The sequence below is a fragment of the Coniosporium apollinis genome (genome assembly GCF_000281105.1).
Source record: "Coniosporium apollinis CBS 100218 chromosome Unknown supercont1.8, whole genome shotgun sequence".
NCBI lineage: Eukaryota > Fungi > Ascomycota > Dothideomycetes > Coniosporium > Coniosporium apollinis.
Window position 1 is genome coordinate 406,103 of NW_006913270.1, and position 19,049 is coordinate 425,151.

General features: G+C 53.0%; 8 protein-coding genes across 8 annotated transcripts; 2 read left to right on the top strand and 6 right to left on the bottom strand.

The window, feature by feature from the left end:
* Window positions 1-1,939: 1,939 nt before the first annotated feature.
* Window positions 1,940-5,191, bottom strand: W97_02276 (uncharacterized protein; the record flags this gene model as incomplete). Its single annotated transcript, XM_007780176.1, has 1 exon — window positions 1,940-5,191. The coding sequence occupies one exon, from the start codon at window positions 5,189-5,191 to the stop codon at window positions 1,940-1,942; it is 3,252 nt and encodes a 1,083-aa protein (XP_007778366.1).
* Window positions 5,192-5,499: 308 nt separating this feature from the next.
* W97_02277 (uncharacterized protein) lies at window positions 5,500-5,796 on the bottom strand (the record flags this gene model as incomplete). The annotated part of the gene is made up of 2 exons (XM_007780177.1): window positions 5,500-5,630; window positions 5,709-5,796. The coding sequence occupies 2 exons, from the start codon at window positions 5,794-5,796 to the stop codon at window positions 5,500-5,502; spliced, it is 219 nt and encodes a 72-aa protein (XP_007778367.1).
* Window positions 5,797-6,895: 1,099 nt separating this feature from the next.
* On the bottom strand, window positions 6,896-10,854 carry W97_02278 (uncharacterized protein; the record flags this gene model as incomplete). The annotated part of the gene is made up of 3 exons (XM_007780178.1): window positions 6,896-8,670; window positions 8,732-10,242; window positions 10,298-10,854. The coding sequence occupies 3 exons, from the start codon at window positions 10,852-10,854 to the stop codon at window positions 6,896-6,898; spliced, it is 3,843 nt and encodes a 1,280-aa protein (XP_007778368.1).
* A 731-nt stretch (window positions 10,855-11,585) lies between these two features.
* W97_02279 (uncharacterized protein) lies at window positions 11,586-12,353 on the top strand (the record flags this gene model as incomplete). The annotated part of the gene is made up of 1 exon (XM_007780179.1): window positions 11,586-12,353. The coding sequence occupies one exon, from the start codon at window positions 11,586-11,588 to the stop codon at window positions 12,351-12,353; it is 768 nt and encodes a 255-aa protein (XP_007778369.1).
* Window positions 12,354-12,838: 485 nt separating this feature from the next.
* Window positions 12,839-13,786, bottom strand: W97_02280 (uncharacterized protein; the record flags this gene model as incomplete). Its single annotated transcript, XM_007780180.1, has 2 exons — window positions 12,839-13,671; window positions 13,723-13,786. 2 exons carry the CDS (start codon window positions 13,784-13,786, stop codon window positions 12,839-12,841), a joined length of 897 nt encoding a protein of 298 aa, XP_007778370.1.
* Window positions 13,787-14,073: 287 nt separating this feature from the next.
* Window positions 14,074-15,187, top strand: W97_02281 (uncharacterized protein; the record flags this gene model as incomplete). The annotated part of the gene is made up of 2 exons (XM_007780181.1): window positions 14,074-14,822; window positions 14,887-15,187. 2 exons carry the CDS (start codon window positions 14,074-14,076, stop codon window positions 15,185-15,187), a joined length of 1,050 nt encoding a protein of 349 aa, XP_007778371.1.
* A 160-nt stretch (window positions 15,188-15,347) lies between these two features.
* Window positions 15,348-16,546, bottom strand: W97_02282 (uncharacterized protein; the record flags this gene model as incomplete). The annotated part of the gene is made up of 4 exons (XM_007780182.1): window positions 15,348-15,378; window positions 15,431-16,178; window positions 16,277-16,296; window positions 16,365-16,546. The coding sequence occupies 4 exons, from the start codon at window positions 16,544-16,546 to the stop codon at window positions 15,348-15,350; spliced, it is 981 nt and encodes a 326-aa protein (XP_007778372.1).
* An 836-nt stretch (window positions 16,547-17,382) lies between these two features.
* Window positions 17,383-18,814, bottom strand: W97_02283 (uncharacterized protein; the record flags this gene model as incomplete). The annotated part of the gene is made up of 4 exons (XM_007780183.1): window positions 17,383-17,953; window positions 18,005-18,129; window positions 18,456-18,569; window positions 18,653-18,814. 4 exons carry the CDS (start codon window positions 18,812-18,814, stop codon window positions 17,383-17,385), a joined length of 972 nt encoding a protein of 323 aa, XP_007778373.1.
* Window positions 18,815-19,049: the final 235 nt, after the last annotated feature.

Consider the following 19,049-nt stretch of genomic DNA (forward strand, 5'->3'; position numbering starts at 1 on the left):
CGGAAACCTGAAAAGGACTGTAATCTCTGCCACAGGCAAGAGGAGTAGAGACAGTAGAACTGGAATGGAGAGGTCTAGCCTGTGTCCTTGGTCGATGATGCGATGAGGAAAGAAAAAGGCGCCTCCAACGTAGGACAGGACACTTTATAATCTCTCGCAAAAGTTTAGCTCCCTCCTGAGGGGCATCAACAGTGAAACAAGCTTTCGTTCAGTCTGCATGAATGCAAGGTATCTGATATCGCCCTTTGGCAGCCACCAGCGGGTCAGCAAGCGCAAGGACAGGCTGCCAGCGAAACATCTTCGACTTTTCCGCATGCAGCCCTTCTCCGGAATGGCTGGACCGACTGATGCGAGCCCATACCCAGGCTTCGCTGCAGTGCGGCTCGCGACGTCTGACGCTAGGATGCTAGTCAACTCATCTCAGTTGGCTGTAAGGAGAGCTGGCACCCGGTTGCTGCTAGGTTAGCTCCTGTCCCGGCGCATCTGGAACAGCTAAACGATGAGCGGTCGTTCATGCAGCATGGGTGTATTGGCTCAAGTAGCTTGTCACGGTGCGTTTCGAAACTTGGCAAAGAGCTGTCAGGAGAAGTCGAAAAAGCAGTGTACGAGTAAGAGGCTGCCCCTGCTTGGCAATGAGACAAAATGCAGGTCCAGCTCCGGCCGGCCACACTAGCGTATCGATAGGACGGCAGATTATCCCTGAGCTGGGGACGAGGACGTCGACAGAGCCAATCACAAGCTGTAGACAGGATGCACATCACAGCGGCCGCAGCTTCGGCTTCAGCTAGGAGATCTTGCAGTAGCCGATGTGGGCTAGAACTTCTCGGCGCGAAACGGCGGTGTTGTTGCAATGCCGGGTCTTCGTTGGCTCATCCGGCCCCGAATTCTGAAACGCACCACCGAACGTCGCCACTTTTACCGGCTGAGGGGAGCCATAGGCCAGCTGGGTGCTTCGTGAGCTTGCGGCTTGACCGTTTTCAGTGTGAGAAACGTTGCGAGGAAACCACTGTGATGCGAGCTTACCTCGTGTTGTTCGCCGTCTCAGTCTTCTTCTCCCTACAAGGCGCGTATCATCAACCATTAGTAGAGGTTCCACCATCGAGCGAGGTCACACCAGCTTCATGTGATTGTGTGATGTCGGGGGGGATCAAGAAGATTGCGCCACCGTGCGGTCCCCGCCTTCCATCTCCGTTAGTTGCCCCGCCATAGCAGCCGTGCTTTTTTATCTGCGAAGCTACTAAGGTGTGTTTTGTGTATGCTGCGATGGAATTGCCCCGCGTAATGCAACAGCCCACATATCAGTATTGGGGAGGGCGGTTGGTTGTGGTGGACAGGGCGATCCACAGAAGCGCCGATTGATGTTTGCCGTGTCTCCTTGTCTCCTTCGCATTTGGGCCCGATGTCGAGAGTAGCTCTCTATGCGGCCACTAGCATGCGTCATGCGTCATGCGGCTGCTGCAGCTGGGCGGCAAAGCAAATAAACTTCTTCCACTCGCTCCCCGTCCCGCTCTCTGGGAACAGACAGCCTTACGCGCTTACATTACGCAGCGGACGGGATTGCGTGGTGGATCTCTGCACGACTCAGCGTTTCCTGAGATGTATCATATTGATTAGTGATTGGTCCATGTTGACGCTTACTGGGGGCAAGTCACATTTTATCAAAACCAACTCGAAACAGAACACATTGGGCAGCGTCGTGCACGATGGAGAACACACGACTCGCAATCATGTTCTGGACTCTCCTTGTTTCACTCTTAGGGATGAGCTTCGTACGCTGAGTAGTCATGGTCTGCTTTCAAGCCTCCAGTGTGACTGGCCACTCGCACATATTGTATCAACCAATGGATCAATGCGGGATTAAATCATTACAGTTTGGTGTCCGATTTCCTCGCTTTTGCAAGCGCTCTTCTCCCATGCACTCTTTTTCCCAGAAAAGTACTCAAACACCCTGCACGTGAGTTACCAACCCATCCTTCGACCCGCTGTTGCTCCTCAACGACCAAGCTGTCCTCTGGCGTCCAAGCTCGCTCGGTGACGGTCTCACAAACGGCTGTTTCTCGATCCCAACATGAGGCTTGCCGTCAATTCCTACAAATGAGCCGTAGCCGTAGCGTCGATCCAGCTTGTCCAGATACTCGTTACGTTCCTTCTTGGACATGTGAGAGGTACTGCGGAGATCTTGAGCCGCACCGCTAGCCGCAAAGCTCGCAATCACGGACGCCATGGTCGTCGGCAAACGCGGGAGGAATCTGCCGGGACGCCGCAGGTACACTATGATGGTGACGATTATGTAAATGGACAGAATGACTTCCGCGACGAGGAAGAGTGGCTTGGATACGAATATGCGGGTTTCTCGCATGATGACAGAACCCTCGAGAGATGGGATGTGCGGTGTTGGTGATCGCTCAAGAAGCTTCTCCAGGTTCTCGCCAAGGAAGATGGCAAACAGGTAGCTGTGGATCCCTCCTAGCAGCGTTGCGCTATCGTTGAAGGACGGCGCTGACAACGAAGGATCAATCAGGTGAGAGGTATTGTACTTCTTCGATATCAGGAAGTTCTCCCAGTCCGATGCAAAAGAGTCATTATGCCATTCAGCGCCGACTCCTGCATAATTATTATTAGTGTTGTATACGAAGTAAGATTGTGCTTGTCGGATCAGATCAGATGGCGTGCTTCGAAAATAGGATTCCAGCTCCTCAGTGACATTGTGTAGCGGACCGGCTTCCTGAACGTATCCAGACGAATCAACAAGTACATCGGCCAGGCCTGTCAGTAACCTCGGGCGGCAGCCTATGAACGTCGACCTCGCTGGATCTATTGTCGCGTTTCTGTTCTGAACGCAAACATCTGGACCGGGGTTACGCACCCAACCCGCGGCGATCATCTCGTTGCAAAAGACTCGCTCAGCGTCTGTTGCACCGGGCGGCGCCCTAGTGCGGAGTAGTAGCTCGAGGCCAGCAGGTCCAGCCGGACATGGATCCATTGTTATCGTAATTTCATTTCGAGTGCCCACGCCGACTGCGTCGCAGTTGGTGGATGAGCCATCTTCACGCCGCATGGTGAACGTAAAGTTATTGTCGATGAGGTCTTCGTCGATTGAGTAGCTGTAAGTGTCCGCCGTGCCTTGGATTAGAGGTACACAGTCCAGTCGAGAGCCGACCGCCCGCGTTTGCGCTCGAAAGTGATGCGAAGAATCTAATAGCGGCTCTTGAGAGAACGGGACGTACGCGAACTTTCCGTCTGTCCATGGTGGCAGCTTGCTTCCAGATGTGAGATTCGACATGGCTAGGTAGAACTGGGACTGCCCTTTGCCGCCAGTGAAAGCGCCAGAGGTCCCATCACGCGTATCGGGCCCGACTGAGCCGTTGATATTGACAAACAACGGCCTATACGGCTGCACGAATGTTGCGGGGTGCGGAACGCTGACTATCCTTTCGTTGAACAGCCCACTAAAGGCGATTGCGAGAATGTTGGCAAGAAGAGCCATTCCGCAAACGGCAGTAAGGACGAAGTGTCGAGAACGTAGTGCCTTCCAAATCGTTAACTGCGGCGGCAGCGATGCGTAGTCTAATGTCAGCGATCTCCGTGCTGGTGCATGACCATGGCGAAGCTCCTCGAATGGCTGGAGCATGCAGAGCAGACGGTTAATAACCACCCACACCGGCTCGATAAACGTGGCAAGCACTGTTGGGATGTAGCTCTCTAGAAGCTGTCTAACAAATCGATTTCTTGAAGGTAATGCTAAGCCTATCCCGCCGTGAGTAAGGATGTAATAATCGGTATGGCGGAAGAATTGCGGTTTCGACTTACCGTATGGTTGAGCTCTGATGTACAAGACCGCAAACACAGCTAGTGCCACGACCTGCAGGGAGATAAATGCAAACGACGACAGGAAGCGGAATTCAAAAGGCCGAATGCCGTCCGTGGCTACATCGCGCTTGGTATGGCCTGCTTTGGGACCACAGCCATCAACGGGCTGACTAGAATCGGCTGCAACACAAGTCAATGCACTTCGGTGTCCGTCGTACTGGAGCTCAAACTTCTTGTCTTTGAAGGCATCCTGTAGCTCTTTCGGAGTACACCTGTCCATGCTTTCAAAGCACTGTGTCAGTTTCTTGTCGTCCATTACCAAAGACATCAGCGCGGCGATGGTGGCGGGGTCGAATCGTAGGTTCCGCTTTCGAGATAGACAAAGGTAAAGAAGTGCGGTAGCAAAAAGTGCGACGGCGCCAAGGAGACCTTCAACCAGATAGGTAAAGGCTGGCACCATCAGGACCGTTTGTACGCTGTACGTTCTCTCCCCGAGGCGAATTTCATCTTGGGAGTCATCCAGTCCAACAATATCGACCAATGCTCGCGCGAAGATAAGACGGTATGCCGCTTCATATGAGCGACGCAAAATCTCTGGATCCAGATAGTCTTCTAGAGGACGAGGATAAGCTCCGATTGCTATTCCGGCTATGAGTGGCAGATCGGATCCAAAGACTCTAAGGCTCAGGTTGGTTGTCGACAGCTGTTCTGACTGGTCCGGCCATGTACGCACCGGTACATCGCTTCTAACCTTTCCTCCCTGTGTTTCAGAGTTCATCCGCCATAGGAGATTTGTGATGTTGAACTTGTCCTCGGGAAACGGTAGCTTCGGTCCAAAGGGTACAGCAGAGGTGACGTGCTTCTGAGGTAGGGTGATCGTAGCGTTAACGGCTTGGGTAAAGAAGCTTGGTTCGCAGAACAAAACTGTGGGTTCTTCGGGGACAGTTTCGTTTGTCTTCTTGTTGCGGTTGAACGCAGCATAGAAGATGCGAGGGACGCTTTTCGGACAATACTGCGACATGTAATAATCCGCAAATCCATTCGCGTTATCGTATCCGGCATACAGCGCTGAAAACTCCTTGATCTCATTCGTTCCTGAGCCGCCCATTGTCTGGTTCCCGGTCATGCCGTACGGTCTACCAACTTTGCACCCACTCGAACTGGACCAGAATGATGAGCCAACCTGATTCGTTTCATTTGGCAGAAACCCAGAATTCAGAACAATGCTGGCTTCTTCGCAATTCATATCGAGGCCGTAGAGGAGGCTCTCCCCAGTCCAGGTTTCTGAGGCTGCCTGAATCGTCTCTTTCAGTGGTCTAAAAGGGGCGACCATGAAGTCTCGAGTCATGAACGGCGGCAGGGTGTTGTTCAGCCAGGCCATGCCAAATACCGAATACGTATGATTTGCGCTAACTGTCTTTTGTTGCTGATCTAGCGGCAGGAAACTTGTTGAAACCAACATAAGCTCTGGTAGAGATTTTGCTGTCGTCTCCGTGGCAAAGATACCGGCTTGGAAAGGAGTCAGGCCCCAAAAAACGAGTACGATGGCACTGGAGGCCCAGAAAACTGGCCAGTGACTGCCCATACTTAGCAACACGATACATGCGGAGCGAGGAAGGGGCCGCGGCGTTTAGGAACAACTAAACGGTCCATGTGTGCTTTGCGTGGAAACAACTGCTTATCGAGTGCTTACCGGTTCTTGATGGCTGCAATCGGTACGGAAGCGATGAAGTCGAACGGATAGTGTAGAAGGATAGAGTCCTTTCCAAGCGAACCTCCAGGCTTGGACAGCTGGTAGTATGGCTCGAGACGCTTTGTCTCTAAATCTATCCAGGCCCAAAAGATACTATACAGGACGGCAAGCAGCGTTGGAAGATATAAATAAGCAAACGATATACCAAGAGGCAACTGATCCAGATCGTGGGCGAAGATCAGCCCGTTATTCTTCTGGCTCCGCATCAGGAGGAATTGCAGAAAGGCAATCATCGCAACGGATAGGATGATGGCGCATAGCAGAATGGGAGCCCGAAGTCCACGAGGCTTCCATGGTCGAAGGTCTGAAACGATGTCGGATACAACTCTCTCGTCCGTTGCTTCCCTGCTTCGTGAACGGGAAGGCCTTCGGGGTTTGAGTTTGCTGATCCAGCTAGGATTGGGATTGTCTTGATGCTGAATCAATCCTCCGGACGCAAGATGCGATCCATGGCCGAAATCATGCCTCGACTCGCTGGTCCAGACCTGACGAATCTGTTCTCCTGAAGGATGCATTGCACATTAAATGGACCAGAAGGAAGATTGATGGAAAAAAGCAGCTCTCGCCAGGAGATACCGCAAGCAAAGCGAAACGAGGAAGCCGTCTGGAGAGCATGTTTGCGAGTTTTGATACCACCTCCATGAGGCACAGCCCGCCCCCAGATTGCATGGCGGCATAGCCGCCTACTGATACGCGCCGTACCACACAAGCGACGATGGTGATTGGTTGGCATTTCTGGAATAGAAAATTTCGCAGGACAGGAGCTCCCAGGAAGAGACGCAAACCTTACAAGCTTCTTGCAGTTTTTCAATATCCGCAAAAGCAGCTGCTCTCCGAAGGCAAGTGTCCCAAGTAGAGCGCGAAGCGGGTTGGGGAGCTCGTCGCTGTGCGGCTTGCAGCGCCCCTTCTTCCAGACGCTCGTCAAGAAAAGCCTAGTGCAGATGGATAAAAACGTTCTGTGAAGCAAATAGTCGATGCTGAAGGCTTCAACCGTGCTGCGTACCTTCCGTTCTTTATATCGGTGACTTAAGATAGGGCGGGGAGTCTTGGAAAGAGGTTGAGTTACCCGTGCGAGTGTGTCACGTGCTAGTAACCTGACCACGCATCAAGGACGAACTCTCGTTGCCAATACTCATTTGTTGTTACCCAGAGCACTACCTGTGATGTTATTGAGTACTAAAGCAGATGCATGTTCAAAGGGTTTCTTGCTGGTAGGGTTAATCAAATATGTTGGCTGCTTTGTGCACTAACTAATCAGATCGAACTAGGTGGGTACCTAACAAGCCACTACGCCAACGTTGGCTGAATGATGAGTTCTCAAAACAAGATCCTTCAGATAATTCCTCGTCCCTCCACTTTTCCGTACTTGTATTCCTTCCAGCCAGCGAGGCTATACCAATGTCCTGACTTTCTTCCTTTCTCACTGCTCCCAGCCGTGGTCGTTTGCGTGATTCCAGTTCCACCTCTTATCAGTTGGGCGAAGAAAGGCTGTCTCTCAATCCCCGTATGCGCCCTCCCATCCGTCCCCACAAACGGCCCAAATCCATACCGGTGATCCATCCTCTCTACATACGCGTTCCGCTCCTTCACCGACATCGGCGCTGTCCCTTCCATATCGACCAAAGCGTGGCTGGCGGCGAAGAAAGCGATGCAAGACGCTATAGTGGTCGGTAGCCGCGGCAAGAATCGCCACGGGCGGCCTACATAGACGCAGATACTGGTGATGATGTACAGCGCTAGAATTGTCTCTGCGATAATAAACATCGGGAGTGACATAAATATGCGGGTCTCGAGTTTGACGGTGAAACCAGAAACTGTGGTGTTGGCCGCCGGTGGGAAGAGCAGGCCCTTGTTGGTGCCGAGGATAATTGCGGCGAGTTTGGAGTAGAGGATCTCGAACAGCGGTGCCATCTCGTCGGCTGTAGGCAGAGGGTTCGTGGGATCCAGGAAATGGGTGCTGTTGACCGTCTTTGAGATAAGATAGTTGTAGAAATCGGATGCGGCTGTGTCGTTGTGCCAGGTCCTCCTGAAGTCAACCTTTACGTTCGAGCCGAAAATCAACACCCCATTGATCTGTTGAGCAAGGTCAGATTTTTCCCGCGCGTTGAATGCCTCAATGTCTTCCGGAATTTCCGACTGCGAAGCTTGCTGGACAAAACCCATGTTGTCGACAGTGACTTGGCGGAGGCCGGTATTGACACGAGGTTGGCAGCCTAGGAAGGTGTAATCCAGTGAATGGAATGTTACATTGGATATATCGTCGCCGATGTTGGTGCGTCCTTCCACTCGGGTGGCGTTCGCCCGTAGCCAGCCGGTTATGATGTACTCGGGACACAAAAAGTCAGTGATTTCCAGTGCAGCCAGACCGTTAGCCACACCCTGAAATCCCATAGTTAGGTTGTTTACATTGCACGGTTCTCGTAGCGGATCTCTGCTGGCGATGCTGACGTTGAAGGAAGCACGGAGAGCATTCGCGCTCAAGCTCATGCTGATGGAATTTTCACCGATGGACACCAGAGGTTCACACTCCAGGCTGAGACCATAAGTGCGGGTAGTAACTTGGTGCTGCCAGGCGCCCTCGGTCTCTGTCGTGTAATTGAACGGTAGATAGAAGCGGTGATCGTCCGTCCATACCGGCATTGGAGTGTCAGCTGTCAGATTAGACATTGCTACATTGAATTGGTCAGTGAAGGTCCGGTTGTTGTTCGTATTAGTCCTGTTGAGCATCCTGCTATCCATTATCGGTGCAAAAGGGACCGAAAAGGTGGCAGCATATGGGACACTAACTGTGTCCTCGTTAAAAAGACCACTAAAAGCAACAGCCAATAGATTTGCCAGTAGCGCCATGCAACAAACAGAACCCAGAACAAAGTGACGGGACTTGAACGCCCTCCAAAAGACTAGTTGAGGCGGAAGAGATGTATAGTCGATAGTGATGGCTTTGGTGGCACGTGATTTACCCTTTCGAAGCTCTTCGAACGGTTGAAGGACGCATAACAACCGATTGAGGACAACCCATATAGGTTCTATGAAAGTAGCGATTGCGGTGGGGATGTAGTTTTCGACCAGTTGCCGGACGAAGCGATTCTTAGACGGCAGCGGGAGCCCTAGAAAAGTGTCAGCCTATTTACACGGGCTTGTTGCAGACTAAAGTAAAGCAGCACTTACCATTCAACCGGAGAATCTTGACGTAGATTACAGCGAAAGATATCAGCAACGCCAGCTGCAGAGCAATGAAAACCAGCCCTGATAGTATGCGAAATTCAGTCGGACGGACTCCTTGTTCGGTGCTACGCGGCTGTAGTGCAGAGGCTGGTTGAGTGATTGAACGTGAATGGTCCTCCCTTTTCAAACGAAAAGCGCCGTCTTGCTCTCCACTGACAGAAAGACTGTATGTGTTATCGCGCAGTTCTTGCTCCAGCTCCTTGGCCGATTTCTTGTCAAGACTCCTGAATTCCTCCAGCAGAGGTTTACTATCAGCCACCAAGGACATGAGAGAGGCGACATTCCCAGGATTGGAGTTCAGCTTTCTCGGTTTGGTGATGGAGAGAAAGAGCAGCAATCCAGCAAAGAAGGCCACAGCAGCTAGTAGCCCCTCAACAACGTACGCAAAAGCCGGCACCACGTGTACAGCTTCCATCTGATATGTGCGCTTGCCCCAGCTCATGGTCGCAGGATCAAACTCTTTTCCTAAAACTTCGACCATCTGTCGACTAAATAGCAATCTGTATGCTGCTTGGTAGGAACTCCTCAGCACCTCAGGATCCAGGTAGTCAGCTGCCGGCCGTTTCTCCGCCGCTACAGCGAAGGAAGCCATATTTGGAACATAGGTAAGGTCGACACCCATATCTTGGAGACGTGACCTGGCCTCAGGCCAAGCGGAGGTCGGAAATTCTCCCCGATTCTGGCGCCTCTGTTGCTGGGAAGACATCGCCCATTCAAACTCCGTGGCATTGAAAATGGCTTCCGGGACAGGCAGCTTTGGCCCAAGCGGGGTGATCTCTTGAACGGATTTCAGTGGAGGGGAGACTGTTGCATTCACCTCCTGTTGATAGTACGTCGGCTCACACCATAGAGCAGTCTCGCCAACGCCCTCTGTTGTTGAACTATTCCAATCTCGATGGACCCATCTGACAAGGAATACATGCGACATGCTGAGTGGACAATCTTGCGAAAGGTAATAATCCGCAAAACCGTTATCGTTATGATAGCCAACGTAGAGGGTCGACCACTCGTTGGCAAGGGTGGAATTCGCTCCTTCACCACGAGGTGGATCGGCTTTGAAAAACTCGCACCCTCGGCCCGTGATGTAAAAGCCCTCGGTCTCCTCAGCTCGCTCGCAAGCGACATCCACAGAGTACAGACGGGTGACCGCTGTCCAGGACTCGGAGTTCTCTATGCGATTGGCTTCTAACGGACCAAACGGCTCGAGTACATAATCACGGCTCATGTATGGAGGCAATGTCTCGTTGAGCCAAGCAATGTTGAAAGCTGACTGCACATAAGTAGATGTTAGAGCCGTCTCCTGCTGTTCCAAGGTGAGATGCCTGGTCGCTCTAGACATCGGCACCGGAAAGCTGCGGGTGACCGGATCCGTCGCGAAGATACCTGCCTGGAACGGAGTGACGCCCCAGAATACAAGAACCATGGCTGCCGAAGCTGAGAATACCGGCCAATGGCTACGTGGTCAATAGTCAGCCTTGCGACCGATGGAAAGGAGGCTGGTGGACTCACCGGCGCCTGATAGCTTGTACAGGTACTGAAGCAACAAAGTCGAATGGATAATGGAGTAGGATCGAATTGCTCCCGGAAGCACCACCATCTTGTGATAGTTGGTAATAGGGTTCCAATCGCTTTACGTCCAGATCTATCCATGTCCAGAGAAAGCTGTAGACCACAGCGATCAAGGTTGGGAGATACAGGTGTCCAAAGGAGCGGCTAAGGGGAAGGCTGCTGACATCCTCTGAGAACAGTATACCATTGTTCTTCTCACTGCGTAACACCAGATATTGTATAGCGCCTATGAGACCAACAGAAATCAATATGACACCAAGTAATACGGGAGTCTTCAATGTGAGCGGCTTCCATCCCGGGTTACCAGACAACTGGACGAGTCCTTTTTTGCGAGATGTTTCTGACGATTCTCGAGCCCTGACAAGGAATTCTTGCTTTCCTCCGTTTGAGGCCTGATCATCCGAGGCGATCAGAGATTGGTGGCCATCAGCAGACCGATTTGACTCGGTCGATCCATCGAGAAGGTTATGTTGACTGCTCATGTCCGGCACGGTCATTGATAAGAGTATGAGATTATTCGAGGTAAAGGCAGGACGAACCTCTCACCAGGAGAAGGATATCAAATGAGAAAGAGGTGAGATGTATATGCAAGCCATGAGCCCGTACGTTAGCCTTCGGTCCCATATAGCCAATTTAGTCGCTGCGTGAGGCACAGCCGCCTGCAGGTAGGCGCCGTACCACTCAGAGCCGGGGTAGTCATTGGCCCCCATCCTCGAAAATAGAACAGGAACATCCGAAGGATTTGACGAGACTAGGAAGCTGCTGATATGAAAACTACGCAAACCTTGTACGCTACTTGCGCCTGTTTAAGCGTCAAGACATCTTTAGCTACTCGTACAATTACCTTAGATGACCAACGGTCGTCCGCGGGGACTTCGCCGTAGGAGCCCTTGATCGGATTGACACAATTCGTTCTCCTTGCCGAGATAAGCTTCAGCCATGCGGCGTATGCCCCTTGCATGACCGAATCCTGGTACATTTTCGAGATTTAAGGTCATCGGTGGAGTGCGGGTGGAACGCCAAAGTGTTTGTCTCGCACTTGCCCCACGTCATCCCGCCGAATCCTCCGCCAAAAATGTTTGTCGAAGACAACCTGGAAGCAAATTATCATCCCAAACCCACGTGAGAAAGGCAAACAAGAAGGCTCGTGTCAAGGCAAACATCTTTTCCGAATCCACCAACCCCACCCGAATCCAATAACCCAGTCTTCCCGCAAACTCCTCTAGCAATGTCACCAGGACTATACCACGACTCCGCACCCCCAGCCCCCAGCCTTGCCGAGGACGAAACAGACGACATCCTCTACCTCTCCCGCACAAACGAAGCCACCGAGCTCTCCGCCTTCCTCACCGAGCTATCCATGAAATACTCCTACCCACAAAGCGCCATCCTAGCCGCAGCCGTAGACCCCGAAAGCAAAAACAACGTCCTGCACTACGCCGGCGCAAATGGCCACGAGGACATCCTCTGCCTAGTCAAGAACCTGTGCAACGACGACTCAAGCACTACTCTCCAAACCCTCATCAACGCACCAAATTTTTCGGGCAACACGCCTCTGCACTGGGCGTCTCTGAACGGCCATGCCTCACTTGTCAACACGCTCCTCGACCTCGGCGCTGATCCGAGCGCGTTGAATAATCTGGGTCATGATGCTGTCTATGAAGCGGAGTCGAACGGGAAGAACGAGGTTGTGGAGCTGATACTGCGGAAGAGCGGGGTGCTGGAGCAGGCGATTGGGGGCATAAAGGCTATGGAGGGGGAGGCTAGTGGATCGGGCGCGGCGGACGAGGAAGATATGGAAGTTGGAGAAGAGGATGAAGAGGGTGGGATCGGGCTTGAGGGGGAGGCACATAGTAACGGTCACCAAGGCTCTACGGTTGGGACGGTTGCAGGGGAATTTGATGGAACGGAGGAAGTTCGCGCTGGTGTTGAGGCTATTGATGTGGATACTGACGAGGTGGGCAGGGGGAAGGGGAAGGCTAGGGTTGGTGGGTGAAAGAGAAGGGAGAAGCTCAATATCAGTTTGGTGCCGCAATGCGGACATGGGCGGCGTCAAAAGAGGCTTGAAGCTGGCGGACTCGCGAGTTCGACGACGCAGGAGCGGCTCGTGACTTTCAGGGGCGGACGTCACTGCGCCTTAGTCGGCCCACCGATCACTGAAGGGTAGTGATGTAAGTGGGCCGGGGTTGGAGGCGTGGAGACTGTTGCACCTACCTAGGTACGCAGTGAGAGTGCTGGACACTTGAACCATCCCGACACTAAAGTGCACGTAACCAGATATTTAAGAGCAGACCAGCCGATAGCAGAGCGGATGGCTTATTGATATTGCCGCGCAACCTGCACACAGCTCTAGCTTGTGGAAGAATGTCTCGTCCGTGCCTAAACCTCAAGGACCAACCCAGAATAGCCTATCTTCCATACCATGATCAAGTCTTACCATGGCTCCATTGAACGCCTGAGGCCCTACATTGCCGACATATCTCAATCTCTCAACCACGCCCTCCGCTTCTCCTCCTTCTTTTCCCTCCGCTTATTCTTGAAAGCCTTAATCTCCTGCTTCGTGAGCTTCTTGCCCTGCCGCTCCGCCCTCAAGCTCTTCCCGTCGTGCGAGTTCGCCGCAGCATCGACGTCGAAGTACGCATTCATCTGCCTCTTCGACTTGTTCTCGTCGTTGTGCCTTTCCGGGTTGAGCGACGGATCCTGCCAGCGTCCCGTGTAGCGGTTGAACGCGCCCGTGGCTGCATAAACCGCCGCAGGGTCTGAGGAGGGAAGAGCGTAGGCGACAGACGCCGCTTCTTCTTCGGCTTGTGCTGCGATAGCGTAGTCGGCTGTAGGGTCGTAGTCGCCATGGATGGCTGGGTTGTATCCGCCATGTGGCCGCTTTACAGGCGATGAAGACCGTAGAGACTCAGTACCTGGGGCACCAACGCTGCTGCTGGGTGCTGGGTCGTGAGAGCCTAAACCGGGAGGTGGCGCCATGACGCTAGAGGATGCTTCAGGTACACGAGGGTTGTCCCACTGTGCGGCCTGTGTGAAGCGGTTGTAGAAATAGAAGGCTTGTGCATTGGGATCCCAGACAGGTTCCCAGCCATCCTCAGACTCTGAAGGGAGCGCTTCTTGTGGCAACGGTGGGTCGTTCGGGGTGGACTCATCAGGTAAAGGTGGCCCTTCAGGTGTTGGCTCATCTGGTAGTGGAGGTCCATTCGATGTAGGCCCATTGGGTGACGCCGTTTCTGATTCCAAGATTTGCCCATTCTCACTGCTGCTGTATTCTGATGGTGTTCCATTCTCAACCGGGACCTGCTTTGGCTCCTCTGAGGCCTATGTTAGTTCTGGTGAAGACATCGTTGCGCTTTTGGATGTACTTCGGTCGCGTTTGCTTTCCGCTCGTGTGGAGCTTGGCTCAGTGTTGTGCTTAGATGCGCTCATATTTCCAGATATTGATATATATGTGGTTGCGCGGTAGCAGTGCCTCACCGTCCTCTAAGGTACGAATATGTTGGAGGAGTGAGGGAGGAATGAAGTGGAGGAGCGCGGCGACGTACTGAAGTACAAGGTGTCATTCATTACGCTGCTTTGTAAGGAGCGTTTTATTCGCTGATGTCTGAGCGACGATTGGAGCCTCGGAGCTTCACAACATCCCACCTCGAGTCAACCCCACGACTGGTTCACGAACAATTGACTACCTGCGGCTTCTGCCCAGGTCAACCGACACGATGAACACCGGCAAGCGCCAAAAGCAGCGCAAGGTGCTGCTGATGGGCAAGAGCGGCGCCGGGAAGTCGTCCATGCGCTCCATCGTCTTCAGTAACTATGTCGCCAAAGACGTGCGCCGGCTCGGGGCTACAATCGATGTAGAGCACAGCAATATCAAGTTCATGGGGAATCTCATGCTCAACCTGTGGGATTGTGGTGGTCAAGACGGATTCGTGGAGAACTACCTCACCCACCAGCGCGAGCATGTCTTCGGCAGCGTCGCTGTCCTTATCTTCGTCTTCGATGTCGAGTCGCGCGAGTTCCAGGCCGACGTTATCTCCTATTCAGAAATAATCCGCGCGCTCCAGGAATGCTCGCCGACGGCCAAGGTCTTCTGCCTCATCCACAAAATGGACCTCGTGCAAGCGCGGCTGCGATTACAGCTCTTCGAAGAAAGATCCGAATATATACGCTCGGCTAGTGAGGGCTTCAAAGACACCGTCGAATTCTTTCCGACTAGCATATGGGACCAGAGCTTGTACAAAGCGTGGACGCAGATTATCTACTTCTTAATCCCGAACGCCGCGACCATAGAAACTTTACTACAGCAACTGGCGGAGGTGATAGATGCCCGCGAGCTCATCCTCTACGAGCGAACAACATGCCTCATGGTTACCCACGTGACGCGTGGTCTTGAAGCCCAGAATCCGTTCACAGACCGTTTCGAGCGCATATCAAGTATACTGAAAACGCACAAGCAATCCATGGCGTAAGCTTGCCGATATCTTTCCCTGTTGCACTAGCAATCCGGCTCCAGGCTAACATCTAGACAGTAAACACACCGGCATCCCAGCCGGCAGTGCAAACTTCGCCGAGATGCAAATCAAAACCGGCCGCTTCATGTTCTTCATCACCCGCCTTACCGAAAACACCAACCTAGCCGCCTCGATCCCGCCCTCTGAACAGGTCTTCAACGCCGCACGCATCAACATCCTACTCGCCCGTCCCCGATTCGCGGAACTCGACATCGCCAGCCGGCCGAAGCAGCAGGCATTTGCTCAAGGCGCAGGCATGGCCGAGAGTGCGGAGAGCGTGGGCGAGGACGCCAAGAGGCAGCTAGAGAGCGCGTCGTAAGAGTTGTAGACTTGACGGGTCGGCTGGCGGCGTTTGGTCAGTTCTGGTGGGATATTGGCTGTACTACTATTCGATTTACGATACCCATGTGCAAATATGTTAACCATGAATTCGATAGAGCACCAAGAGCCCGGATATGTCAAAGCCATGTTGCTAAGCTCTAATGTCTGAAAGCTCTGAGCTCCCTCCTCCTGGAATGTAGTCAGCATGAAGCTCTCTCCACACAGAATCCGCTCAACGTACCACCAACCTGTGAAATCCATCGTGCTAACATTGACGCCCAGCTCCCTCAGCTCCGTAGTATCCAAATGGCAATCATAAGGCCTCTTGATCCCCTCCTTCTGTGCCTCCTCCTCATCCGGCCTATATCTCTCCAGCCCACCCATCGGCGCCCCCAGTATTTCAGCAAAGACCTCGCACATCTGGTACTTCGTCATCCGGTCCTCAGACGAGAAATGCAGTATCCTTGGCAGCTCCCCGCCCTTGCCTTTCGTGTTCCTGGAAGTGTAGAGCTCGCAGATCTCACGACACACCCGCGCAACATCTTCGGTGTTTGTAGGATAGCGCTGTGCATAGTCGTCCATCTTGATCGTCGCCTCGCCCCTGTCGGGCCTGATGTCCTGCGCCTTCTCGACCTGGTCTACGAGCACCCCGACGGCGCTCTCAGAGCGCTCGCCGGAACCGTAAAGGATTGGCACACGCAGCACAACGCCCAGGATTTTGTCATTCCCAGAGTCGCTGCCGGCACGTAGAACGCCATCCTCGCCCTCCGCTTTCGTCTCGCCGTATGTGTTGGGCGGATCGCGGGTCGAGGTGGGCTTGTAAGGCGCTTCGCCAGGCCGGCCAGAGAAGACGTAATCGGTCGATATGTAGAGGAGGAATGTGCCACGGGCTGCGGTGAGGGAGGCGAGCTTTGTGGGCGCTGAGGCGTTCAGAGCGCGAGCACGTGAGGGGTTTTGGGCGACGGAATCGGGGAAGCGATCGGCGGCGCCTGGTACGTTAGAGTGAGCTTTGGCGCGTGTTTCCAAAGGGCAGACCTCGAGATGTTATGGTTGTGCATGGAGGAGAGGGCTGTGGAGAAGGACGTACAGTGCACAACGACATCTGGTCTTGGGTGTGCAGCATCCGTCAGCCTGGGGTTCCCAGCATGACTGTAGGCTCTGTTGTTTGCGCTCACTTGACTTCATCAAGCACTCTCTCAATCCCGCCCTCTTCAAGTAGGTCCAACTTCACGATGGAAGGCGGTTTCGCTCGAGTGACTCCAGTGCCTATTGCCTTCCACCCAGCCTCGTTGAACTCCTTCACGACCTCGCGACCAAGCAGGCCCGTCCCCCCGGTGATCAGGGCTGTTCTTGTCATGACGCCTTCAAGTTCTGAAGTGTGTTCGCACGCGCGGATGGCGTCGTGAAATAGATTGTCTAGCAGGCGACGGTCACGTACAGCAGGCAAGCGGGAGGCGGACGCAATGACAACAGCGACAGTGTAGACGAACCGCGCGTCACAGTAGTGGCAATATAGATCTATTGTAGTACTACCTTATCTACAGCAACGGCACTCTTCGCAGTGTCAGCCTCTCCTCTTCATCGAAACAAGTCTCTTCTTCAACGTCCCACCCGAGGTGAAAGCATCAATGAAAAGCTCCATGACAGACTTTTGGTTTTCAAAAATTCCCTGCCGATCACGAAGACCAACAGGAGCAGTCAAGTAGTTGTAGTTTTCAACTAGCAAAAACGCAATCTCGGACGAATCCTCACTGATATGCGTAATGCCCGTGCACTTGGATGCTGGGAGAAGAGGTGCAAAGGACGGAGGCGATGATATAGGCAGGTTTCGCGCTAGTAGAGCTAAGCGAGGCTGAGTCATATTCGGTGCAAATTGGTCGACTTTGCAGGCAGCCACGGTAGCCTAGCACGTGCCTGGAAAGCCAAGAATCCTCGAGACTCGAGCATGATGGGCTTGTTCTAGAAAGTCTTGAAACGAAGAGCACAGCTTCGGCATAAGCTCATCAGATCCTGCTTGGGAACATTAACAGGAGGGGAATACCTAGTCTCCGAGAAACATCTCCGAGTGACACCTTGCCAAAGAGCATCGCCAAGACAGCGCATTTCATGTCTTTATGTACATGGTGCTAAACCTCACGTTTCCGCCACTACTCTATTATGGTTCAGTTCTGCTGTCAATACTGGCCAGCACATCTAGCCACTACCCTCCCAGAAACCAGCCGCGCCAGCCAAATCATCCACATTCAGCAGATCCACTCCCTCATCGATCAACGTCCGCCATACCGCATTCCGCGTGCCGATAGGATAGCTGGGCGTAGCCCAATACCTCGTTAAGATCCCACGCTCATGCGCCGTGCTGACATGGCCCCGCAGAAGCTCCAACTGAGTCGAGTTCAGCGGCCCCTCAGAATCAGGTGCTCTCTGCCTCATGACGCGGCCGAAATTGCTAGTGAACGACGTAGAGGCGATCTGCGAGACGGCGCTAGTGATGTTCTCATAGCCTGGCTTGCTAAGATTTGCTAGCGGGGCGTCGTAGAAGATGTAGCGAGGCTCCTGCGCGACTACGGCGGATAAGGCTGTGTAGCCTGTGCCGATGACGGTCACGGGCCCGCGGACTAAAGCGCTGCCGTTGTAGACGGTCAGATAGGTGGCATCGAGGAGGGGTTGGAGAGCCTCCTCGGCAGCTTCGAACTCTCCGCCATCTCGGGTCTTGAAATCGATGAAGAGGTAGAGGGTCTGGCCGGCGGCAGCATCAAAGACACCACTGCAGTGTTGGGTTAGTCGGTGCATCGGGCGAGGGGTGAATGGCTCCTACTTTCGAGTCTCCTCATGCACGAATGCAGTGGTTGGGTTCTGCCGTCTGAGGGTGCCGAGAATTGGGTTTATGTAAAGGCTGCTGAATGTGCGCTCCGCTGTCAAGGCGCTTTCCTCGTGGCCAATCTAAAGCAGCTTATTAGGAACGTCCCTTCAAGTGACCGCGATAGTATGCAGAGGTTCCCATTGAAGATTGGCATGATCTTCCGCTTAACATGATCTAGAATAGACAGGAAAGCCGAGACACACAAGTTGGAGAAAGAATGCACGAAAGATGTCAAACCCTCCGAGAATATGTGTTGTATATCAGGTCTCGGACTTGTAAAACACCTGTTCCAATACACAGAGCAACTGGAGAGACCGCAGCCGATTAAGAATATATCTGGTATCGACCACAGATGTGTGTTTTAAAATATACACGGCAGGGCATGTATCGAATTGCAAGAACTTACAAAGAGTGTGCCATTGATCAACCAGACATCTGCCTCAGCGGACACAGCGCCGTAAGCCAAGGCCGAGTAGAAAGGAACATCTCGCCAGTAGTCGTTGTGAGAATGTAATGGTTTCTGTCCATCACATAAGCTTCCGTAACGGGCTCGTAGCTTCGGCACTACAGCTGTCACGCCGTTAATGCTGGGAGCAAACTTACCGGTATAATCTCACGTGTGAAGTCTGTGGGATATGCGTATAGAGTGCTCTTGTGCGTGTTTTCAAGGATGTTCTGCAAGGCATCCGATACTTCTGGGATTGGCAACGAATGACTTGTATGGAGAAGTGATAATAGGGCTGATGTCAAGAGTAAGGACTTCATGGCGGAGGATAGTGGTCAACCAAACTCTGGACGAAGTTCAATGCCTCACGAATGCTACGATGTCCAACTGACAGCGCTCGAAGGGACTTTACTGGATTTTTATATCAAGGGGTACATGGGTACATGATCGTCATGAACACTCGAAGGACGCTTCAGCCAATCATCCAGACATGTGCTCTGGCCATGCCCTTCCAGCTTCATGTTCTCCGGACGGATTATTCTCTATCTTTGATGG